Below are 25279 nucleotides of genomic sequence, written 5' to 3' on the forward strand. Positions count from 1 at the left end.
CTAAGTCTCGTCAGGTGCTCCATGGATGCTGAGAACCAGCTCTATCCATCCTGAAACCACTCTAGTTAGGTCAGGAATAATTTAGCTTGAAGTGTGCTTCTCCAGGGAGCTTGCTGTTTCTCCTGACTCTGCACAGCCCTTCAATGCAAACATTTGGGCTCTGCTTTTACAAGAAGAGCTGAATTTACTGTCCAAAACCAGTCTGCTCCCTTGAATCCCACAGCCCTAAGGACCAGGTCGCTTAGAGACAGAAGTGGCTGGCTGGCAGCTCGTGTCTCTGGTGTATACATCATCTTGGAGAGGTCTGTGCGGGCTGCCCTGGTCTCTGCGATGATGCCTGAGATTATGCAGGGCTTGGTGCGCTGCCCGAGCCGGCTCAGGGGTGGAGCCTGCCCTGCCTGTCCTGCCTGTGTGTGTCCCTGGGTCCATCCCCGGCTGTTCACGCTGGCAGCCCAGCACCCTGCAGCCCCCCGCACGTGGTGGGGACCTCCAGGGAGCCAGGCTCTGAACACAGAGCTCATGGCATTGCTCCGCAACTCCTGCCCCTGTGGCAGAGACCGGGGCCGGGGGCCAGGGCACAGGCTGACCCTCCCCAGCTGGGGGCAGGTGACCTCTTTATGGTGCGAGGGGGGGCAGCCCCACCAGCATGACCACAATTGAAAAACTCCGCTCATTTCCCCCGCAGACCACTCCGACCCTCCCCTAATTCCTTCAATTCAGCTCTCTGGAGGGCTAATCTGTGCCCTGCACAGCCTCAGGGGAGCAGGCTGGATCCGTCTGTTTTCCCAGGCCTGCTCACAGCAGTCAGAGCTTCACGCTCCACCCCTCCGTCTCCCTCTTGAGCTGAGATCATCACATTAGCGGCCTGTATCCCCTCCTGACCTGGCAGGAGGCTGCTGGCAGGGCTGGCTGGCCTCCCTCCTGCCCTGTCTCCCCAGAGCGCCTTTGCAGCCGGGTCTGGGAGGTGAAACGCTGCATAGCACGCCCCGCGCCGTGCCTCGGGTGCACAAAGGGAGGCTGCTGGGCAGTCAGCTCGGGAGGCTTCAGTGTCCCCTGCCGTTTCCCTCCCTCTCCCTTTCCCCACCGTTTCTGATTAGAGGCACTGGAGAGTTTGCCCTTGTCCGTGACCTCTGGAGGGAGGCAATCAGAAAGGGAATTTGGATGGGAGATAACTCATCAAGGAAGCTGTCTGCTCTGCAGAGCATCAAATCAGCTGAGAAATAACAACTGTATCACTAAAATTAGCTGAACATTTGCGGCAGAGATTATGGGCTTGCTGGAGCAAAAAGAGGCAGGGAAACTGGGCTCAGCCCCGCGGGCAGTTTGCAGGGACAGTTCTCTGCCTGCGCCACAATACCACATTTGCCACCAGCAATTTTCAGGCCCCTGATTTCAGTGTTTCTGCTGGAGTCCCTAGCGCTTCTGCATTGATAAATACTGCACAGGGGCAAAGGCTGAGCTGGGGCATCCGCTCAGTCACAACCGAGCTCGATGGGGCTGCAGCTAAATAGACAGAATGCCATGAGGACCAGGCACTGCATCCTCCATTTGAACGGCTGGGACAAGGTCCCTGGCTGAACTTTCCACCCATCTGGCACTAGCGTGCGTGTAAAACCTCGGGCTCTGCTGCCGCTCAGTGGAGATGAATGTCTCTCTCCCACCGCAGCGCTGGGTCACGGGGCTGCTTTAGCCGCGATCAGGCAAACCCTCTGCCCTCTGCCCCATTGCACTTCTTAGAATCGTAGAATCTTCTGTAACATTATTTTATTCCAAGCTTCAGCATCGCCCTTTCCTGTAGGGTAGAAAAACGCTTGGAATTTAGGTATTTTTAATTTTTGTTAACAAAATAGGGCAGGAGGATGATGCCCACCGGCCAGAGGAGAGGGATCAGGACGTCCTGGGCTGCTCTCCTGGCTCGTCACCAGCCATCACTCGTGAGGTGTCTGGTTGCAGCCCTGCTTCCCTTCCGAGCCCCACTTCTGCCGGGCTCACAGCCCTGAGGACTGGCACAAACAATTGAATTTCTGTCTGCTTTATGACCCCACTTGTAAGTGCTGTGACCCCTCCTGGGGTCACGGCCCCTGGTTTGGGAACCTCCGTGCTAGGACAAGTCACTTAGACCAAACAGGATGGGTGATTAACCGTAGGAACCAACCCCAAAGTAAGAGGTGGGCTCTCCACCTCTTACTGCCTTCCAATTAAGACCAGATGTCTTCCTGGAGGATGTTTTAGGGAAACCTCAGGCTACTGGGCTGCAAGAGAACCTGGGTGATGTTCCCCGACTTGCGCTATGCAGAAGGTCACACTCCATGATTTGATGGTCTCTTACGGCCTTAAAGAAATCTACATTAAAATTGCTTAATTCCTTCTAATAACCTAGTCCTGATTACTAGAAATACTGTAAAATTGCTGCGGGCAGGTATTAATTGGAATAAGACTTTGGATAGCCAGGCACCTTCTGTGGGTGCTTAGGTCTGGATATAGTGTTTAACTTCAAGCATCCAAGTTTTAAATATTTATCCTTAGCTTTTCCTCTTCTGTAAAATATAAATATCACACAAAGGTTCAGGAGACTTAATTCATTACTGTTTATAAAAATGTTTTCAATTCCCTAGATAAAATATGTCACAGAAGTGCAAAGTATTATTAACAGTAATTGATTGTCATTGTGGGAAAAAGTGACCTGCCCTTACGAAAGATTAATGGATTCTTCAGGTTACTGGTGTGATGGTAATTAACAATGCAAACAGCTGATGAGACCTTACCTTCTCATTTGATTCTTCCACATTCGTAGCTTCCCTCTTCCCAGACTCTGAGTGGGAATGGAGAAGAGTTTCTGGGGAGGTATGGCTATGCAGGGCGAGGGTCTGTTCATTTGCATCCCAGTGCTGCTCTGACACACCAGTTGTGCTCCCAAAATGTTTCTCCATCAACAGCTGCTCCAGGGGGAGGGGTTCAGGGATCCCAGGACCAACCCGAAGGGAACGATGTGTTGCTGTGAGTCATTGATGCTCTCGTCTAGGCTGAGAGGGCGAGGTGGGAGGCTGCCCGTGGTCTCCCCTGCCCTCCACCTGGCTCTCCATTAGGCATTCCCCCTCACCCAGGACATACAGCTGTCTCGTTGTTTTCCCAGATTGCAGAGACCTATGCTTTTCTCCCGAGAGAAGCTGTGACCAGGTTCCTGATGAGTTGCACCGAGTGCCAGAAGAGGATGCATTTCAACTCCAACGGACTGGAGCCCAAAGGTAAAGACATGAGTTCTGCCAGCAGAACTGACACAGCATTTCATACCAGCGTGGTAGCACTGGTAGCTGTCAGGATACTGCCCCATCGATGAGATGCTTCTTAACCTAACGATTTTCCTAATGTGTGTTATTTTTCATGCACTTTTATAGCCAAGCTGAAAGAATTGCTTAAATCTGGTTTCTCTGCCACTGTTTTCAGCTTAAAGAGTAGAAGCAGTCTAGCTTTCTTTCCAAGCTTCCCCAGTGCAACCATACAAAGCATGGGTCAAAAATACTACAGATATGTCTGCAACCAACCCATAATTGTGTGTGGGTGGAAGCTTCAGTTTCTGAAAAAAAGTGACCTAAAGTTTTTCCTTTAAACTATTAATTTTGTAATGAAAGACACTGGATATATCTGAATAACTCAAGTTTCTGATAAAGGAGTAATTTGCAATAATTAATGGATATGCTTATCGTGATCCTATGTTTGATAGCAGAAAGTGTTTTGGTAATCAAAGTTATATTATGCCTATGTATACAACCAATTAGCGTGGCCATTGTGGTGATTGGCTCATTATGGTTCTTTTGTAAACGGAATCAACCAGCAGCTAGGCCTAAAAGATATGAGCAGTGCATAGGGTGGGACCACGTTTCCTTCCAGAGTGAATGGTTAAGGCTGATGTTTGTGTGTTGTTTTCTGAATTACAAACTTGTTTTCATGATCAAATGCAAAGCATCAAACTGACTCTGAGAGGCTTCACCCAACAGAATTGCTTCTTTAAAAAAATTGCTACTTTAAAAAAAGTAAGCTGCAGAGAGTTAGACTATTTCAGAACTATTAAAGCAAACAGGCTCATTTGGCAGCTCTTATCAAGCAGAGGAGCAGAATTAAATGAACAAAGGACCCAACAATAGAAAATTTCTAGTATTAAATATCGATTTCCAACTGTTTACTGCTAGGAGCAGAGCTAAGGACCACCCAGAGGTTCCGTTTAAGTGGATTATGTGTGCCAGCTATCCAAAGCTAGTGACTGAAATGCTTTGTACCTGTTATATTTTTTTAGAAACTCTCCCAAATAATCCTATGTGACATTTATTAGCCTAAGCTCTATTACTGCAGCACTTCCCACTCTGCCGGCTAAGGGCCCGATCCCACTTTCCAATTAGGTCAAGGGAAGTTTTGGCCTTTGGCCTCACTGGAGGCAAACCTGACCTTTACACTGATTGTGCTGCATCCATCATGGGTGACATTCCAAGTACTGCAGCTGCAGCAGTTAGCTCAGTGGATGGGAAGGACAATGGGATGAGTCAGGCCAACAAGGTTGTTGCCTGTTGGCTTGACCCAAACCAGGACACTTTACTACATACTTGGCTCTAGCCGAGCAGTCAGCCCCGGAGCTCAGGATCCCTTCTCAGAAGGCAACTGATGAAAATGCTCATTGTTCCTTCAGGGGCTCTCTCCTGCCCACCCACCATCCCCACTTCTCCCGTGCCTCTCCCAGTGGCACAGCACCGATCTGGGCTCAGAAGGAGCTCAGAGAACACCAGGTACTGAGTATCCTTCCCAAAGCAGTCCCAGCTGTGGAAACCATCATCAGGGCTGAGATCTGGCTGTCCTGAGCAAATTCATAAATGAATATAAATTATCAGTTATTTACATAAAGCTTTCCCCCTTAGCAGTTCTTTTAAAAATAAACAGGAGAACAGGATCCCACACATAAAAGGTCCTGCTTCTCACCCACCAGGAATGGAAGAAGTGCCTTTCTGCTCTGAGTAGTGCCTAAATAGTGGCTAAGTACCTGTGAAAATGCTCAGAGTAGATTAGATAAGGTAACCCTTACTGGGGAAGAGTGCCTGATTTCACTGCTGCATATTCAGATATTTATTGGGACCAAATTGCCTTGGGGTCATAGAAGAATTACCTAGGTGTGTGCATGTACATACACACGTACAAGCATATGTAGATACAGTTTAATGCAGTAAGATGAAAAAATTTGAGTCATTCCCATCCTTTCCTGCTTCTCTTGTCCATTAAATGAGTCTCAACACATTTCATTTGCGATCACAAAAATCCCTAATTAAATATATTTGACATCAAACCCTGCAGGGCACCCACATAGTTCTTAAAATCAAATTGTCTTGCTCATGGGAAACTTTTAACATCACTGGACTTCACTGTGATCTCTTTACACTGTCAAGCGTGGAATTAGGATTGAAACCATTTTACTTTAAACCATTCTGCCTATTCCGTCTGTGTGTCCAACTACTGGGGCATGTGATATAGATAATTTTTTTGCAAAATGAACTAAAGGATTCCAGGAGCCCCCTCTGGTGACGTAGGCTATGAGAATTGTTCCCATGGAGTGCCCCAGGCTTTTTAAAACAAAGAGTTTTTTTCTTTTAAAACAAAAAAGGTTTCAGTTTCTTGGGCTCAAGCTCTTATCTGTTGCAGTTGCACAAGTTCACAGTAAATTTGTGGCTGCTAATGGGATTATTCCAGATTTACATCAGGATGGTTTTAGGCAGAATCTAAGCACCAAAGATCATCTACCTCCCTCCCCATCTGAGGATGCTGAGCTGCTTCTGTTGAGCCTCTTTCATTTCTGCATCACTGAACTATTAAGTGGGGGATGCCAGGAAAGCAACATATCATCCTCAGGTCTGAAAGACTCACCTCATCCACTCCTGTGCTTCAAGGAAGGAGCAGCTCTGTCTTTGTTACTCTTAGCAAATGCTCTCCTAAACTCTTCTTAATATCGATGACCTTAGCCAGCCTGGATGGGTGGCAGGTTTTTTTCTGGGAGCTGTTTTCCCTTTTGCTGCAGAACCAGACTGCAAGAAGCACCCCTTGCTCTGTGATTTTTAACATCTTTTCACCACAAAGGAACATCCTTGCACATTAGAATAATGGGTTATTTTGGGTGCTTAGTATATAGAGACATAGAAATGCTCTTAATTAATCTGTAGGTTGAAGCATGACAGAGATCACTAACACCGTGACAAAAGAAGAGAGAAATTAGTTTACAAGGCTCCTAAAAACATTTGCACCTTCATATTTGAGTGAGCCAATGGCCTGGGTAGCTCTTGGCCACCCTTTCCTGCATCCACAGGCAGGAGGGCTTCAGCTGCCCAGGGATGAGTAAGATGGACCTGGGAAAAAAGCATTGTATTTCCATGGACTCAGTTAGCATCTTGATACAGAAGTTTTGCAAAAAACTGTGAGCTTTAAGTCATTTACAGACCCTTTTTGGGTCAGGTCATTTCTTAATCAGGCATGATCTGCTATTTCCGGAGGTGTGAAGTATCTGCTGAGTTTCACTGGGATTTTTTGATATTCAGCATTTCTGAAAAGCAGGCCCATTACGTTTGGGTTGATGGGTTTTCTAAGGTGCTGTAAAACATTTTGTGAAGGCTCTTTTTCAAGGGGCTGTCAGAGGTGCCTGTGAAACCAGTGACCCCAGAAAATGCAAGCCAGCCAGGGAGATTCAGAGGCAGGAATGAAAACCTCCCACTATTGGTTCACCTTCAGCTCCTGGAAATCTTTCTTCCCCATCCGTTGTTGCTTAAGCTTCCTTTCCAGTGGGCACCACACATCCCTTCAGAATGGGCTGGGAGACTGGATTAATTCACCACACTTGCATCTGCCTGTACTGAAGGCAAAGAAATCTTCCTTTTAGCCAGCAGCCATGCCAGTGGGAAACGCCAGCTTCCCTGTTGAACGAGCCCATTGCATGAGCTTGTAAATTCAGTGTTAGAATAGACAGTTCTAGCAGTCTTCTTGTCCGAGAGCTCACAAGCTCCACAGTAGTGATGGCAGAGCTGACAAATCTTTGAGAATTCAGAAAAAGCATGAACATTTGCTTTATGGGGTCTTTTCTGGACTGGCTAGACAAAATGATCTGCAGGAGCGGTCTGAATCTAGAGTGATCTCTAGAGCTCGTTATGACGCAGCCAGAGGAACCAACAGGAACAATTTAAGTTAAAGACCTTTAAAATTAAGTTTCTGTTTTAATGAGGGTGTTAAAAATAATCTTCATCACCAGATAGAGATACTTAATAAGTTGCCTTAATGTTAACTCCTACCTGAGGGAATCCCAGCAAAATTGGCAAGACTTTGCAATACTAAAGCAAGCTGTAAATATGTTCTTGTTCATCAACCTCTGCATAAATCCCATTTGCATGGAAGTGCTTCTGAGGCATCAGCAAGACTCGGTTTCATCCTCTGTGCCATTCTAGTTTGGTAGACTGAAAAATTACATGTTATGTGTAGTCTTTTCTGCAGGTGACAGCAATGCTTTTTTTTTTTTTTTTTCCCCCAAAACAACATCTGTTCTGTAATTATGTTCTTGGTGGGGTCGTGTTCTTATAGGAACCTTAGCTCAGCAGGCACCAGCTCTCACTAGGGATTTGAAGTGCTTCCAAATACATATGTTTAACGATTATGAGAACACATCATAGGTTTGTGCTTCCACATCCCTGTATCTAAATAAAGTTTTTCCTCTGATCTTCAGAGAGCGAACCACCTTCCTCTTTGGTTTCTGGGATCATTGACTACAACATGCCCCTCACCTCTACTTATCTGAAGCAAATGAAGCTGCGGGTAATGAATTCACAGGAACAGGTGAGTGGCGCTCCGGGCACAGGGCAGTGTGAGGTGCATAGCAGGTTTCTGCCTGTGCTGAAGGGGTGAAGGGAGTAACAGGTGCTTGGCACATCGATTTTTGGAGGATGCTTTTGGAAATGGCCAGTTTGTCCCAGGCAGGCGGGGCTCTGACTGAGTACCGTGAGGGTTGGTGCATGGGAGTTGGGAGAGCAGTGCGCCTCTGGTCTTCTGGCTCAGAGAAAGCAAACATGCCTACTTCAGAGTTGTGTCAGTGGAGAGGAGCAGAGATGGAGTTGATGCAGTTAATGCTTATAACAGTCTGCTCCTTCTTTAGATGTACAATTCTTCCAAAAAATAGTCTTAAGAACAAATATGGCAAATAGGGATTTGTTTCTTTAACTCCTCCTAATTGCCTTGGAGCTTTAGCTGGTGGGGTCTGAAACCCAGACCTGTCTTCGGTTGCTCTGGTGCTCTGTTAAACTGACTGGCAACTTGAAGAAGTTCAACTGCAGCCACTCCACTGTCACATCAAAGTAGGAGAAGGCTCAGTTGTTTGGTGACAGTGCTACGCCACTGGATTTTGATTCAGGAATGGATGGGGCAGACTGCCACAGGATTATACCCAGGCTGTGCAATTTTCTGAAGTTCTGCAGCTGCAGAATTAGCTATGGGAACCTCTGTGCACCATGGAAACAGTCTATAAAAAGAAAGGTATGTTTTACTTGCTCCCCACAATCTGCACTGGAAGCCAGTGCTGGATTTTCTTTCTGGCACACTGAAACCTGAATCTGATCTTGTACATTACTGCCAGCTGCAAGAAGTGAAAGAGTTTGCATCATGCAGTGGTGGAAAACATTGCTGAGAGCTTGAACTGTGAAGTCGTGCCCAATGGGTATTTTCATCTAGTGGCACCACAAGGGGACATTGGTTAGAGCATCCATTGCCGGGGTGTAAAATGCCAGATGTGGGTTTGCTGTCAGGAGCTGGAGAGGTACCGAGCTCCTCTGTCACTTCAGCAGTGAAACCTTCTTGCTGGAGGACAAAATGGCACCTGACAGGAAGCACTTCTGTTTGTTGCAGCTTTTTTCCTTTGCGAATGTTGGACACTTGAGTGGGTTTAAGGTTTTGTTTGCAGTAGGTTATCTTGCAGCTTTTGAAATGTGAAAGGCTGCAATATGCGAGGTCCTGCGCTCGAGCTGGGTCGGGCAGTAGAACTATGGACAGCTCCGGGTGGCTAGGCTGGGCTAAACTGGGCTGAGCTGGGCAGGGCTGGGCTGGGCTGAGGTGAGCTGGGCTGGGGACGTGGAGTGGATGGATGCGTCACTTTGTGTCTTCTGATGGCTGCCGCAGGACCACTTTCGGATAAATAGGATTGAAAGCTGGCATATTCCAACCACCTTTGGCTTCTGCAAAGTGTTTGCTGGGTCTCGGTGCAGCTCCTAGCAGAGAGATATTGGGGTTGCAGACCCTGCTGTTGTCTGTACTGTTGGCTACCAACCTGTTCTTCACCAAGGTGAAGGGCTCAGTGGGCCATGAAGGCTGACTGTGCTTTTCAGCATTCTAGGCAGTTCTTTTAAGTTTGGTGTATACGAAAGGACCGTCTGAGAGGTTTGTTTAGTTACCGTTCATGCATTTTCTACCAATTCTTCTTGGCTCCAAAGCTCTGTGCAAGAGAAGTGCATTATGAAGCTTCATTAAACTACTGTACCCGGTTTATACAGGTAGAAAACGTGCAGTTTGATCTTATTTCCATAATAAAAAAACACCCCAGAAGCTGGCAGGCTTTAGTACTGAATCTTGAGTTTTGAAGCATGCCTAAGTATGCTTGTTTTGACAACTTTGGTTGGTAATTTAGTGATTTGAGTTTATACCCTGAATTTTGGTGCAGCAGTTTGCACTGGAGCTATCACTAGATAGATGTAACATGAATAATCTTGAAGCTCACTAGGATTGGAATAGAAGCATATGTCATACAGGAACAAAAAAGGGACCAGCAGAGGCAACCAGCAGTTGTTGGTTTAGATCATAAATCAAACGGCTTGATGTTATTCTCTGCCTCTAAAGTTTTTCTTTTCCTGAGCTCTCATCAGTATGTTGCAGTGCAGCTTTCTAAGCTTTTCAAGCTGCAGCAGCCAAGGGAAAAACCTATTTGGAAGAAGTAAAATTTGCTGTTCAGTGTGTTGCTGAAACTGGTTTCTGAGAGCAAAATAACAAAAGATCAGTCTTATTGCTCAGACTTCTGACAGATTAAAGCTTTCCATCAGATCTGGAGGTAATGACAGTCTGGAGAGGATACAGGTGGTTGGACATGCTGGAGAAAATCCAGTGGGCTTGGGTGCCATCCGTGCTGAGATACGGGACGCTCCCCAGCTTCCCCTGGGGAAACAAGTGCCACGCTCCTAGGGCAGCTGTGGCTGTACTCGGAGCTGCTCACGCTGAAGTCTATGTGAAGAAAATGTGTGTAATACTATCAATACCAGGCTTCAGTTCCCTCTGCAAAGCATTCCCCTGCTGGTTTTTTCCTTCTTCATACTTTGCACTGGAAACATGACAGTACCATCCTTTTTGCCTGGAGGATCCTGGCAGTCTTTGTGGAACACAGGCTGTGAAACGTGGGCTGCTGCTCTCCCTCTCCCCAGGGAGGGAGCTTTAGGGTTAGGGAGTGCTTGCAGCTGTTGGGGTTCCAGGTGTTTACAAACTGCAAAGTCTTCTAAAGAGGATAGAAATAATTCTGACTTTGCTACAGATGCAAGGCAGGAAGAAAATACAACCTGCTTTTAAAGTTTGCACTACATAAACATGCCCTGCACGGGTTTTGTATATCAATATTTACAAAATTATATTCGTTGCTCTCTAGCACAGCTTTTCTGCCATGCCACCTTACTGCCTTGCACTCACTAACATTTGAGGCTGATAACAGAAATAAATTAAGCAATGCACTTGTGTTAGGCTAGGCTTTTGCCAAAAGCAATTATTTGTATGCAGCAGCACCAGGGAGGAACTTGCTTCACTTGGGGTAACAATGAATGAATTTATGCCAAAGTGGCCTTTTAACTTCATTATTCAGAGAAAAAAAAAGTGTACGTGTAACTGTAATATATTAGTGCTGCTAAGCACATCAGTATTAAGGCAACAGTGTCTCCAGAAGGAAGCACAGCCAGAAGAACTTTAGAGAAAGCATTTTATCTCTGCTTAGGGACAAAAAGCAGTCAGAAGAGGAGCTCTTTACATAGTTGCTCACAAAATGAAGAGTTCCTGCAGAATATCCTTTGGTATATTTCTCAGAGTCAGTACATTTATTTTGGCATGATGGAAAACAACTGTGACCCATGTTGCTTAAATTGGGTTCACTAGAACATGCAGAAGCTTCTGGGGTGTGAGTCTTCCTTCATTCCCATTTTATATCAATTCTCACATGTGTGAGATAAATCGGGACCCTTACTCTTGCCACAGAGTGCTGAATTAGCCATGTTTCAGGGTATCTACTGAGGCATTAAAGCATCTCTGAACTTCTGACCTTCCCAATCTAGCAGCAAAAAGGAATGAAAAGAAGATATTTGATGTTTATCTATAATGATCCTTCCACCTTATTTTCAAACGCTAAATATTAGGATTTTTAAATGGTTGGTTCCTCGAGTTTATTGCAGTCATTTTCTGTCTTACTTAAACTCAGCTTTAGATTTATTTTTCATTCCACACTGTCGGGCATGATTTCCACTGGTGGCTGGTGGAATATGGAGATTCTAAGAGAACAAATCCTAGCACTGAAATGCCAGGCTCTCTCTGCTCTGGAGATGTTGCTGCTACCTTGGCAGATACAGTCCAGGGCCGAGTAACCAGATTTAAATGATACAGAAATGTTTTGAAAGGTTGCTTCAATGACTGCTGACAGAAGGTCATGCAATCAGTGAATAGCAGGAGCTGCTCTTGGATGAGAAATAACATGAGCATTTTTCTTGTTGCTATGGCTTTGCTACACTGACTTGTAAGCGTTTGAGAGGGACAGAGCCTTGTCCTGCACTGCCACACACTCCATCCACCCAGTAATTTCCCAGTAAACCTGGAGTGTGTGATGGTGCACGGATGTGAAGCAGTTTACAAAACACAATTTCAGGCAATATTTTAACCCAAACACCACAGTAACCCTGGAAGGGGGGTATGCAGGGGTTCAGATCCCACGGATGTACAAGAAGTTGGCTTCATCTAGTGCTGGTGAGGATCAAGCATCCTCTGCAGGCTTTGGGAGCTCATGGAGCCTCATGACCAGAGGCTGCTTTGCAATGTTAAGTCCTCCTCCTTCCACTCTCCTTTCTCCCTGGTCCCCCTGTTACAGCGCTTGCTCACTTCAGTGTCTCAGAAGGCTCAGGTATTACCAGAACATCTTCCTCTGGCAGCTCACTTGCTTCCTTCTGCTTCAGATCCATCTCCAGACTAATCCTGGGGGTGCAGAACTGGCACAGGGGAGGCAGCCAAGGCAGGGAGGGGAGCAAGCAGCTGCAGAAGAAGGCACACTAGGTTTTCATTTTCAGTCTGTAAGTTCACTGGTGAGAATTGCAAACGTCTCATTTCATGTAGTCCAGAGACCAGAAACAAATCTGGCAGAGCTGGCAGCTGCTGGGCGAGGTCTGGGACCTGGATTTAGCTGTTGGAGTGCTTAGCGAAGGGATCCCCAAGAAACGCTGTATGTGTTCATCAATGTGCAGAGAAGGCCGAAGCGTGCAGTCAGTATTTAGAAGGAAGTGGGATGATGCGTTTGCATCACATGAGAATGATAAGATACTTCCCAGTCCATTAAAGAGGGTGTTAAACATCTCCAGGAATAAATATCTCTAAATCAACTTGATAACTCCCATTCAAGAGGCTGTTCCTTGGCTTGTGAAGATCTTTGTTTCCTGCTGTTAATTTTTAACACACTTTGGGGCACTAGAGAAGTTCCCTAAATGCACCCTTACACACAGAAGAAAAGGCAATATTGGCCATACACAGAGTGAGGCATCATGACCATAGCTGTTTGAAATAGATTTAATCGATACGATAAAGGCTTGCCGGTAGGTCTGCGCCAGCAAAGCCTGCTGGTGAGGTTGCTGGCAGAAGTGGGCTTTGCCTGGTAAACTTCAATCCTGCCCTAAATGACAGACTTTGTCCAGGCAAAGCCAAGGAGGCAGGTCCGGCTGTCATAACAGCGTTCTTTACTAGCAAAGATAGTTTAGCAAAACTTTCATCCTTGGCCTTAATGGCTCATGAGATGCAGGAGGTCAGATGATCAAACCATTTAGCCTGGCTTCAAACTCGTGTGAATGGATTGCTTTCAGTGAAGGTCAACTCATTTTTGTTATTGGAATTAACTCTGATGTTCCCAGCTAGTAAAAACTTAGGAGCTTTTCTTTCCTGTTACGTACATCTTTCAGTATTTTTCCCAGCATAGCTGCATTACAGGTGAGCTTTGTGTTTGTTCAATGCAGTGCTCAATGCAAGCAAACAATTTGAGACCCCAGCTTGGGCTGGCTGGGATAAATCCTGCCACTGCTGCTTTCATCTTCAAATGAGATGTGATGCCAAGGCCCTGACTCTGCAGTTTTGGGGGAAAATCACATTCTTTTCTGTAAGAAAGGAGGTGGCATTGCCCAGTTCCAGCGATGCTAGGCGCAATTCATCCTCCTGAGCTGCTCGGCTGTATTTAGTTGCTGCGTGTGACTGGTCTGGTTTGTTTTACTCACTGGTAGCTGTGCACCAGTGGAGAGAAGCTGATCTCTTTCCCACTCTCTGTTTGCTTCCCTGTGTTGTTGTGCAGCTTAACTAAGGTCCTGGGGAAGTGGCTGGGGGTTGTTTAGAAGTTTATCTCACCCTCCGGGGAGCTATGGTTGTTGTGCTAGCAGCAGGCTGGGTCGCATCACACAGGAGCAGGACATGGCAGGCAGGTGCGAACCAGGCAGTAGCAGCCTGTGCTCGCAGTGCCTGGGAGGAAGGACGGGTCAGTGGCGCTTGGCTGGGATGTGTGGAGTCCCCTGAGCTGGTGACAGTGACTCCATGGAGCTCAGCCCTGCACAGACGCAGCCATTGGGTCCCGCACAGGCTGGGCCATGCAAAGCCCACGTGGGTTCCCCGCTTGCTTCACAACAAGGCTTTTCTGCACTGGGGTTGATCCATTGTGGGTAATTAGGGCTGATTGCCTTCCACTGTGCACAGTTACCCCCCAGTGCACTTTATCCAGCAGTGTGGTCCAAGTAGCCTACTAAAGCTGAGCTGCTTGAGCCTGTTTCTGGGAACCCTGAATGAGTAGGGCCAAACCCCACACTGTCTGTCTTTAATTCATTCCTTCCAAGTACCTCCCCTATTTGATGAGGAGAGATGCTGCCCATTCCCTGTGCAGCAACCAGCATCAAAGGCGTCTGTTCCCAGTAGAACTGGAAACAAAGCTTTGGTTCAGGTCTCATAAAGTGGTGCTAGGAAACATTTCCAAGGGAAAAAGCAAAGACCTGAATCTCAGGGTGACAAAAGCATTTGACATCCATGGAACAGTCTCATGGGTCCAGTTCCATTTGCCCTGTACCTGTGGAAGGCTTTGCACAGTGAGGTTTTCTGCATCGTCTCCCAAGCTCAGGTGCTGACGTGCTATATGTTGACTTTGATCAAGTCACACAAATGGCTGTTTCTTAATTGCCTTCTCCCTTTAAAAAGGGGATAATACCTTAGAGAGACTTCTGAGGTCTCGCTCACTAATAAAGCTCTTCAAGAGCTTGGATGGCATCTACTTTGAGAGCGCGAACTATTATTAATGATTTCCGTTATTATAGAAGATGAAGCTGTGTGGTTCAGCTTTTTAACCTTGAATCGCGTACGTGCTTTTGTTTCCGCTGCTGTTAAACCTGCGCAGGCAGGCTTGCACCTTGCCTGGTTGCACAGGCTCCTAAGACCCACATCGTGAGCTGTGTGCCTGCAAAAGGAGTGCATGTATCTCTGAGGCGTCCATGTTACAAAGGTGGATTCTGAAACTCATGGTATGGCTTGAGAATGGCCAAAAATGGGTTTAGTGGTGGTTCTGTTTATGTTGGCTTGATTCTGATTTGGGTGGCCAAGAGATAAGCTGTGAGGGTCATCTTCAATGTATAACGCAACACAGACTTTCTTGGTGGTGCTGTGGGTTCAGGCTTTGGCAAGAAATGTTAGGGGATATTTGACTGCAATTCACCCGTCGCTTCAGGTACCCATTCCCCGTACTCCAGAGGAAGGCAAATTCCATCCACAGAAAAAACTCCTTTCCTGCTCCTTTACTTGGCAGTGACTGGTGTAGCCATAAAGTACGGAGCTGTATTTCCATTCCATCTCTTGGCCTTGGCTCCTGGGAAAAAAAAACAACCACCTTTTATTCATCCATATGCCAGATGCTAACAACTGCTACTTTTACCAAAGGAGCGACTAAGATGAAATGGGAATGAATACAGCCCTCAGCCCACAACAAATCTGGTCTATAATAACCTTTCCCAAATCTTTACGCTCTGTTTTTTTCCTGACTCTGCTCTGGATGGCAGATCAGTTACAATACAGTGTTGATAAGAGCTGCGCATCCCCCTCGTTCCATGCGACTGGGGCTCTCCTTCGGCAGCTCTTCTGCAGCGCTGTGCCTCTTGCCCGTCTTTCCTTCCTGGCTTTGCCTCTGCGAGATTATTTTTTTAATGCTTATTACCCCGTAGGGTTTGGTGGTCACAGAGGACCCGATGCAGGAGGGCCCATTTGTTATTTAACCTACTTTTCAGAGGCACAAGAACATCAAGTGACTCGCACAAGGTCGCCCATGAGTCAGTGACGACTCTGGCATCGTGGCCAGATCCTGCTGTCCTGCAGTCCCCTGCTCTCACCACTAGATCACCGTGCTCACACTCATCACCACCACAACTATTCAATTAAGCTCCTACAGTGCCTTAAATGCCATTTATTCCTGGGTTTGACAGCAGTCCCGGTATTCTTGTGGAGCCTTGCCTTAGGAAATTACAACAGATGAGGTCAGGGCGCCGTCAGCGATGTCCTTGGAAGCGTCACTGCCTGGTACGTGGGCAGGCTGTGCGGTGCAGGGGCTGTTGCAGCCAGGGCACGGCTCTTCCTAGGACGTGTGGCTCTGGTGGCAGCCGACGGGACCCTGTCTGGGCCAGCACAGCCTGATGGGGAGCCCCTGGTTTTCTGCATGGGCAGATCTGTGTCTGCGTGAAGGGGTTTGCAGGGACCAGATTTAATGAACACGTTGTGAGGACAGAGGGAAGGAAGCAGCTTATAAATAATATATTTGATGTGTATATAATAACAGTAGTACTGGTTTATTGTGGTGTGCATTTTTTTTAACGTGGAATCTCGTAAGGCACTTACCCCTGTTCATGACAACTTGATAAATTATTATTACCAGTTCTATATCTAATTGCCAGTTATTTCCCCCTAGATAATTTAATCCAAAAAATACCCACTGGAAAGGAGCTTGGTGTGCTGTTTCCCAAAGCTTCCCTAGCTATTTCTGGAGGCAGCCCCTCTTCCGCCGGTGAGCTCCACTTCTGCCAGCCTCGTGACCCTGAGTGCTGGCACAAACAATTGCATTTCTGTTGGGCTCATGACCCCACTTGTAACGGCAGTGACCCCCCCTTGGGGTCAGGACCCCTCTCCTGCCCGGGGAAAAGCTCCTGCCCAGCAGCTATTGCTGAACTGCTGTTCCTCCCTTGCTCCCTGTGTGGACACGGCTGCTCGGCACTAAGTTTGCCCATGCGAAATTTAGGTTAATCCATTTCCAAAGTGGATTAACCTAACCCCCACAAAGGCACTTAGTATAAAATAAGTGTCCACATGGTGAGGCAGCACAGAATAGTGACTGTGCTTCAAACCTCGCACCCTGGCTGGTTTGTGTCCTCTGCGAGCTCTCCAAACAGAGGGGCAGGCTGCTCCCAGGGGGACTTGCTCTCCTAAATGGCTTTAAGCTGGTCTAGTTCGAAGCCAAAGGGAGCGCAAGGAGGAAACAAAGCCCAGCAATGGGAAGGGGTTAAAAGCCCGCTCCGCTGAGGTCCACGCAAGTCTCCGGTTCACCTTAAATGGTCAGGATTTTATTTTAGCTTCAGGGAGGAGCAGCAGCCATTGAGCTGGAAGGGAGCAGAGAAGGCCCTGCAGCTGGGGGCTCACAGCCCGCTGCCCTCCCGGCCGGCTGCTTCCTGCGGGAGGCCCCCCAGCCACTCTCACCCTTCAGCTTCTGGCTCCATGGATCAGCCCCGAAGAGATGGAAATGCAATACTGTGCGATACCCATTTTCACCTCCCACCTCTGGCCTCCTTGGATCTTCCTGAGCCACCCCTCCTCCCTTGCTTTCCCTAGCAGTGAAGTCGTTAACTCGGGAGTAGATAACATCATAATTGGACATCCGCACTAACAAGCCATAAACACCAACGTGGCAGTGGCAGTTCCCATCCTCGGCTCTGGCACCAGCCTACCGCAGGCTCCGCCGCTGAATCTGTTACACTTGGTTTATTTCATAAAAATTTCCTTCGTAACCATTAAACAGCGAGAGACATGAGATGGGCTGGGGAGGGGTGTGCCAAGGTGCTGGCACCCATCGAGGCCATGCTATCCACAGCTGGGCGGGTGGGAGGTCACCGCCCTGCTGCCCTCAGGGCCTTGTCTGGGAGCGGGTACCAGTCCTGGGGGATACCAGGACACCCCACACTGCCCGTCTGGAGCCAGGGTGCAGCATCCCCATCCCTCCCGGGGACCCGGTGGCATGGTGCCCTGAACGGGGCTGTGCTGGGGGCACGGCTGAGCGTGGTGGGCAGCTTTGCTGTCACGGAGCTGGCTTGAAGAGGGGCTGGTTTAACAGCAGCTGAGATCCAGTGTTCAGGCAGAGGCTGCGGCGCTGAGTGCTGCTGCTGCTGGCAGAGCGGGGTCCTCTTCTGCTCCCACGGTGCGAGAGGGAGAATCGTCTGAAACAAAAGGATTCAGCAGAGGCAGCAGCGCGGGGCCTGGGCCCTGCTGCACCCCCGGAGCGCAGGGGAAGGGGGGCTGCGGGGCAACCCCCCCCCCGCACCCCGGGGACCTGCTGCCGGGCTCCCGCAACTTGCACCCCGCGGCACGGCCAAACCCCGGCGCTGCGCGGCCCGGCGCTCCCGGGGCCGGGCTGCAAGGGGTGTCCCCGGGCCGGGCTGCGGCTCACCGTGCCGTGCCGAGCCGAGCCGAGCCGGGCGTGTTGCAGCCCCCCGTGCCGTGCCCGGATGGGTGACAGCCCCCCCGGGTCGTGCCGAGCGGAGGATGCCCGAGCGGGTTGCGTCCCCCCCGGCCGTGCCGTACCGATCCGTTCCGTGCCGTACCGAGCCGTGCCTCCGGCCGTGCATTCTCGCGGCTCTCCAGCAGGCGCCCGGCCCTGGACATTGTCTCTTCCTCCGGGAGGAAGGGCCCTCCCCGGCCCTCCACAATGTGCTCTTCCAGGCGCGGCTCCCCGCGCCCCCCGCCGCGCCCGGCCCGGTGCGCCCGCCCCCCGCGGCCCCGCTCCCCTTCCCCCGCCGCCTCCGCCTGCGGCCGGGCCCCGCTCGCCCCCCTCCGCCTCCCCGGCCCCCCCCCCCGGGAGCCGGGAGTGACGCGCTCCGCAGCGCCGGCCCCTCTCCCCGGGCAGCAGCTGGTTGTCAGCCTCTCCGGAGCGCCGCCAGCCCGGGCCCCCTCCCTCCGTCCCTCCGTCCCTCCGCCCCGCGCTCCCAGCCGCGCCGCCGGGCTGGCGCAGGCCGGCAGGCCCCGGGCCCCGCTCCAGGTAGGCACCGGCCCCCCGGGCCCCCGGCCCCCGGCGGCGGCCCCGGGCGGGGGATGTGGGGGGTGGTGGGATGCGCGGGGGCTCCACGCGGTGCTGCGGGGAGGAGGAGGAGGAGGAAGGGGGGGGCAGTGGCGGGCGGGGCGGGGCGGGGCGGGGGGGGCGGCCGCGGGGCCCGGCCCCAACTCCGGGGGGAGCGGCCGTGCCGCCCCGCTGCCCCGGGAAGTTGCGGGGCGGCCGCGGGGCTGGCGGCGGCGGCGGGGGGCGGCTGGCGCGTCCTTCCCCGCGCCCGGCGCGGCTCCCCCTTCCCCGGAAGAGCACAAAAGCGCCGAAGAAAGTGGGAGGAGGCGGCGGCGGGAGCGCTCCGGCCCCATCAATTCCCGGGCACCGGCCCCGCGCCGCCATCGCCGCGCCGCCCGCCCCGGCCCCGGCCCCGGCCCCGGGCGGGGATTGTGCTGGAAATAGCCGCCTCCCTGGAGGTAAAGCCCTACTTACGTGTCAATCCCCGCCGCACGCTGAGCCCCGTGCGCAGCCCCGGGCAGGGCTCCATCGCGGCCGTATTTATTTACCTGCCGGCGGAGGGGCGCGGGGGGCGGGACGGGGACCCGGGGACGTTCGCCCGGTTGCCAGCGCCTGGCAGCTGCGGGGAGACACGCGTGGGAGCCACGTTCCCTCCGGGGGGAAACGGCGGGTCCCGCGGCCGCCGGGGGCGGGGGGACCCCCGGCTGCTCCGCTCAGCCCGCGGTGCTGCACCCTCCCCCAAAAGCCGGGCACTCCGGGCCGGCGCCCCCCGGCCCCCGCGTCCCAGTGCTGGTGGCGGGGCAGAGCGCCTCTTCGCACCGCGCGGCACCGTCCCCGCCTCGCCTGCAGCCGCCTGCCCGGCCGGGAGCAAGTTCAGGTGCTGGGGGGGCGGCGGGGGGGGTACGGCCGGGCGAGCCGGGGCCGGGGCCAGGGCCGGACCACCCCAGTGCCCCCTCCCCGGGCCGGCGGCCCCGCGTTCAGCACCTCCGAGCTGAACAGCAGGAGCGCGGGCAGCGCTGCGGGCAGGGGCTGCGGGGCCGCCTCCCGCACCCGCCCGGCACCGCTTCGGGAGCGCTCCGGGGAGCTTCCCAGAAGGAGAGCCCTTAGGGAAGGGGAGGAGGTGATGATCTTCCCTTTCTCTTCCATTTGCCGTTCGCCTTTGAAATGAACTCTTTTGCCCGTTTTGGGGGAACTAGCAAAATACACGTTTTTGCCACGTCCCGTAGAAATCAACAGAAATTGCAGTAAATAAGGATGTAAGTGACCTGACAAAGAGCGCTGGGGATGTTCTGTTTGGTGTGTGAATTGCACACACGAGTAGGCAGCACAGTCACAGCCTGCTGCCACCACAGCCAGTGTACACCCTTGTGCTTTAAGGCTTCTTGGGCTCTTTGAAGCAATGACCACCACAGTATTTGTGGCTGCAGTATCAATCTTTGACCTGGAGTGTTTTATCTTCCATTAGTAAGCCTTCCTCTGCGCTGAACTGGTTAAGTTAGGGTCAAATCTGGTTCAATACCTTCTTGGCATGCTCAGAGGGCTGGGTTTAAACAGTGGCTGAGACGGAGATGAGGCTGCCTTCCTGAGAGCTCGTCCCCAAGTGCCGCTGCTGCGGGTCACGGCGGGAGGTGCTCTGCCCTGGCCAGGTTTGGCAGGGCTGGGGGCTGCCTGTGCCGGGCAGGTTGCGGCTGGCACGGTGGTGGAGCGGCTCCGGGGGCTGGCAGTCAAGCGTTGCCTTTTGTTGACTCTAAAAACACGGCTGCTTCTGGTGGGAAACTGAGTGTGGCTGTGTGCTGGGGAGATTGCGCGGCACACAGCCTCGGTTCCTGCTCCGCGGAAGGAAATCCCATCGGGATAGTAGGCTGTGGCGTGAAAGGACGCGTTTTAAAATAAAAGGACTCAAAGAGAGAAAAATAAACCATCCTGAGACTTGGAGCCTGGAATGTTAAGCGTGAGGCACAGCATGTAAATGACTGGAGAGAGACTTGCAAGGCAGTCCCCAAGAAACTGAGCCTGGCTGTAAAATAAGCAGGTTACTGATAGCCTTGCATATATTTACGAGGTACGGTTATAAGAGTAGCTTCCCCCGCTGCCCTGTTCCAGCCCGCGCTATGGGAGGTTGTTCTCCAGGAAGGAGAGTCACTGGTGGAGAAACCTTGTCTAGCAATTAAAGCCTTGCAGCCTGGAGGTCTTGACTGTGTTCCTAGATCTGCCAGTGACTTGCTGTGTTCTTGGAGCAGCCAGAGCGGCTGTCAGTACCCGGGGTTTCCAGCTCTATAATAGGAAGAATACTTTTTCTAACTCGGAGGGAAGTTGAGAGGCTCAGCGGACGCGTGCACACGCGGTGCTCGAAGATTGGTGAATGGAAAGTGGGACAGAAACGCGGAGCGTGAGTCCTGCACATGTGAGTGTCTGCCTTTGCCGGTTAGAAAATACTGGCTGCGAGTGTCTGCAGAGCAGCTGTGAATGTTGGACTGTAGATAAGGAGAGGAGCAAGGATGTTGTTTTCCAAACCCTGCGCGGTGCTGGGAGCCATGCTCCGATGTTTGGGTGTGGCCTGTGAATGCACCAGCAGGATCCGACTTCCCCTTGCAGAAGAGGAGCTGCACGCACGTTGCCTGACCCTTGATCGCTCAATCCCTTGAACAAAGCGATGGGACTTTACTGCGGGGTGAGGAGATCTCTCCGGAGAGCTGGGAAAGGCAGGAAGGAGCAGGGTGGCAGCAGTGGTGCTGGGGTTCGGGGTTCAGCTCTGGGCTGGCTGGTTGGGGCAGCCACTGTCACTTCCATCTGTCCCATCAGTGGCATGGAACTGGGGAAAAGGCGGCCGGTCCTGAGACAGGCGCTGGTAATGGATTGCGCTCTGTTTTCTAATGAAAGTTTCATTTGAAGTTTGTTTACAGGAAAGAAGAAATTAGCAGAGAGAATTCTCCTGAGAACCCAGAGAGGAAAAAGAATGAGCTGCCTGACTTGCAAGCCAAAAGAGCGTGGAAGGGTAGATTAGATTTACCGTATTGCTCCGAGTCGTAGCTGTTGCTACTGTTGAGAAACGCTTCCTTGTTTGGCTGGATGGTGGAGCCAGCTTCAATGCTCAGCCTTCAGCCAGGTTATTGGCGTCTGGGGTAAACTCAGAGCTGCCCACCCAGCCAGAAAGTTTGATCCTGCTCTGGTGTCTTATGTTTTGATGCTGGGACATGTGCTGTGCTGCTCTCCCTCCACTCCAGCCACCTGAAATGGAGCTGCTCCTGGGCCGTGCCTGGGCAGCCGGTGCTCTGGGCATTGCTGCCGGGGCCTCCTGTCCTTGGGATTATTCCCGACGTGAGGGTGGCAGTGCCAGCAGTTGCCACTGGCACTAACATGCAGCAGTCAGGGAGGTCACAACGCTCAGCCTTTGGTCTCGGAGGGTTGTCCTGAGGAGGGAGCTTGCTGGTGACCTCTGGTGTCCCAGTGAGCAGCAAGGGATGCAGCTGAGGGGCAGTGGAGGATGCCAGAGCCACAGTGATGGGGATGACCAGAGCCGCGCTCAAGGTCAAGGCCTTTCTCTTGCTTTAGGGAAGAGGCACAAAGGTGTGAGGAGCTCCTGGGGCATCAGACGCTCTCTCAGCAATTGTCGCTGCCAGCTCTGGCTGTTCTCCGCTGCCGTTCACCTGCTGCCACCTGCATGGTTGGCTTTGCATTCCCTTGGGGTGGGCTGTGCTGTGGGAGCTGTGCGCTGCCGGGAAGTTGTCCTGTTGGTGTTTTGGCCAAGGGTGTTAGTGCTGGAAAGCAGAAAACTGGCTGGAAAGCAAGGGGTGACACTGGAGACGGAATAGGGCTGCCTGGCAGGGTCCCACAGCAGCAACCTCCTCTTTCTGCTGGTGGCTGGATCCTGGACAGGTGAACGTGCGACGGCCTTGTTTGACTTGAGTCATTTATAGCTTATCAGTTTCTTGTTTGATAGTCAGAGTATTTCTAATAATAGGCAAATGCTGCTGCACCTCGAGAGAATTGTATGCATTTATGAAGCACTTTACATAGCATGTGCATGCGAGGCATCCTTCATGTCACTGCTTTTCCACCATGCGTGAGTACATGGAGGGCATGATGCCTTCCAGGTTGTGGTTTGCGTGCTGAGGCTGGGTGTTCGCTGCAGCTGAGCCCCGCAGATCCCATGCCTGAGCCAGATGCTTTCCGAAAACATCGTGGGTTGTTCCCAGGGTTCCTCCTCCTCACTGGACAGGTGAGAGACTGTCAGCAGCAAGGACCTTGGCATTTGTGTTTGTCTCTTAAGCTCTGACAGTAATCTTGAGTAAGCCTTGTGAAGAAGGCCAGATATTAGGGTGGCTGCCTCCCTGCAAATGCTTACAATAAAGAGACTATTTATAGTTTGTAACAGGGAGACCTTTGCAGTTCTGTTCCTGTGTGTACAAGATGGAGTTTCTGGAGAGGCAGGATTGCTTTGTGGCTGGCATAGCAGCAGTGCTGTGCTGAGCCGAGCTGGGGGACGCCATGCCTCCCCCCTGCCTCCCACCTCTCCAGCTCTGCTTGACTTGGGCAGGGGGGGGGTGGTGCTGCGTGAGGGCACCTGGCTGGCAGTGTCGGGGGCCTGGGGGTCAGGGCATCCCCGTTCTGTTGGCAGGGTGGCAGGCATGCTGAGCCCTGTCCTTCTGTTGGTGCGTGCGGGGTTTCACAAGCTGTAAATTCCAGGAAACTCCCCGGGAGGCACATCGAGGGAGTGGGCTGGGGGCGGGCACGAGCCCTGAGCCAGCAGATGTGTCTGTAGGGACGAGGAGATGGGAGGAAAAGCACAAACCTGTCTTTAAAGACATTTGTTTGTTCACAATAAAAACTGTCAGCCAGCAGCGGCCAGACAGGGTAGTTTTTATGAGGCGCAGGCATAGGTTGGAGGGGCGCTTGCCAATTGCTTCTTACACGGAAAGGGAGCGGGGATTGTATTTTATCCCAGGACCAAGGGAGGAAAAAAAAAATCAGAGCAGAGAGTTTACAAGCCTTTGAAATGTTTCAATCAAAGGAAGGCACAGTTGAAAGCAGTTCTGGAAACATTTTTGGTGTTCCCCTGCACCCCAGGGCTCTGGACGCGGTCTCTGCCCGTTGCTTTGGGAGGGGAGCGGGGAGAGGAAGGCAGATAAAGGGATCACCAGCAGGACCGTGTTCATATGGGAACACGTATCTGCTTCCTCCCAAGCTGCATGTTCGGAGAGTTCAGCCCAGGGAGGTCCCGCAGCCCCTCCTCTCATTGAGGATCTCAGTGCTGCCTTTATGATGATGGTTTTGAAATCCTGTGGCTGACCTTTCCGGCGCTGGAAGCAATCCAAGGGCTGTGTCTTGAAGTACTGTAAAGGTTAGCGAGAAGGGAGAGAGAGGGAGAGAGAAAATGTCCTTTCAGCTGCAGGAGTGGGAGAGAGGAATGTCATCTATGCCGTCAGGGAGCAGGCGGCTGGCCGGGCTCCCCAGCGTGAGCTAGGGTGTCCTTGTCTCGCTGGGGACCTCACTCCCCCAGCCGCTTCCCAAGGTGTGTGTTGTCATTTTTGATAAGGGTGCAGAGGTGATATCCCTTCGGAGAGCGCTGGAGGAGCAGTCCCTCGGGGCTGCGCTGCAGGAGCCTGCTCTGCAGCCTCTGGCAGTGCAGGTCTGTGGGGACCGTGCCGCTATCCAGACCTGCCCCACCGGCCACTCCCTGCCGGTGCCGGGGTCCTCCGGTGTTTCCGGTTGCAGCAGATGATGTGATCTCAAAAAAAATAAGTCCGAGATGTTTTATGGAGCTGTTTCAATGGAGTTGCACCCGTCCTCCACTCCCACACGCCGCTGCCTCGCCAGAAACACTCTGGGGTGGATGGAGATTAAAGGGTAAACTCCAGGACTCAGCCATCCGCTCCTACAGGATGCGAGCTCTTTCTAATTGTCCTCAATTAGAGACAGTGCCATTGCTCAGGCACGTCTTCAGGCAGGAAGCAGAGCCCCGTCCTAGCCCGGCGGAGGCAAAGGGAAGGGCTGCTTGCCTGGCCTTGGGGAGCGCTGAGGGGCCAGCGGGTGTTCTCCGTTCTCTGGGCCGAGCTGCTGACTGAATTGTTTTTAGGAAGGAGTGCGGTGAGGAGGTGTTAAAGGCAGAGAAAGGAGGCAAGAAAAGAGCTCAGCCAATTAACTCTTTCCTGCTTGCTTCCAGGATGAGACATCGGTGAGCAGCGAGGACTTTGATATGAATGACTCCACATGGATCTCAGCTGACCAGCACCTGAACTCCAGCCTGAGCCCCAGCCAGGACGAGAGCATGCGCAGCCCGCAGAACCTGCACGGCCACGAGGATGGTGAGTGCCCCAGCAGGCAGGAAGTGCTCTGCGCCTTTGCCACAGGATGTTTTTGTGACTTATTAAACATTAACCAGTCCTTTCTGATCAGGTGTCCCACCTGTAGGATGGATTTCATGTCAGCACAGGCTTTGAAGCAGCGCTGACTCCTAGTCCTTCCTATTTAGCCTCTGGGCTCCTGCTCAGCCAGGGCCCTCTCCAACCCGGCGCTGATGGTCCCTTGTGCGGACCCTGGCTCCCAGCTTCTCCAGAAAGAGGTCACCAAATCCTCTCCTAAGGCATCAGGTTGTAGTTCCCGGGGTGAGACAAGGAGAGCCCCATTAGTCCTGAGCCGTGTGCTGCGTGCTGCCCCACTGCAGGAAGG

The 25279-nt window shown here is 51.7% G+C and overlaps 1 protein-coding gene and 1 long non-coding RNA gene across 7 annotated transcripts in view; one reads left to right on the forward strand and one right to left on the reverse strand.

The window, feature by feature from the left end:
- NOL4L (nucleolar protein 4 like) overlaps positions 1 to 25279 on the forward strand; it is a 61165-nt gene that overhangs the window by 18548 nt on the left and 17338 nt on the right. For 2 of the 5 annotated variants that reach the window (XM_055814278.1, XM_055814279.1), the window contains exons 3-5: positions 3134 to 3245; positions 7739 to 7848; positions 24774 to 24915. In XM_055814278.1, the coding sequence (XP_055670253.1) occupies positions 3134 to 3245; positions 7739 to 7848; positions 24774 to 24915 (364 nt within the window). Of the gene's footprint in view, positions 1 to 3133; positions 3246 to 7738; positions 7849 to 18434; positions 18593 to 18770; positions 19069 to 20228; positions 21282 to 24773; positions 24916 to 25279 lie in introns of those variants that run through there. The other 3 variants (XM_055814280.1, XM_055814281.1, XM_027790235.2) reach the window with 3 other exon arrangements.
- Positions 16886 to 18377, reverse strand: LOC129785172 (uncharacterized). Of its 2 annotated transcripts, none has more exons than XR_008748807.1 (2): positions 18159 to 18377; positions 16886 to 17774 (listed from the first exon to the last, which is right to left on the reverse strand). It is a non-coding gene; the product is annotated as an uncharacterized LOC129785172 (long non-coding RNA). The 2 variants fall into 2 exon arrangements; XR_008748808.1 differs by having other exon boundaries at positions 18139 to 18377.

The sequence above is a fragment of the Falco peregrinus genome, chromosome 9, assembly GCF_023634155.1.
Source record: "Falco peregrinus isolate bFalPer1 chromosome 9, bFalPer1.pri, whole genome shotgun sequence".
In the NCBI taxonomy this organism is placed as follows: domain Eukaryota; kingdom Metazoa; phylum Chordata; class Aves; order Falconiformes; family Falconidae; genus Falco; species Falco peregrinus.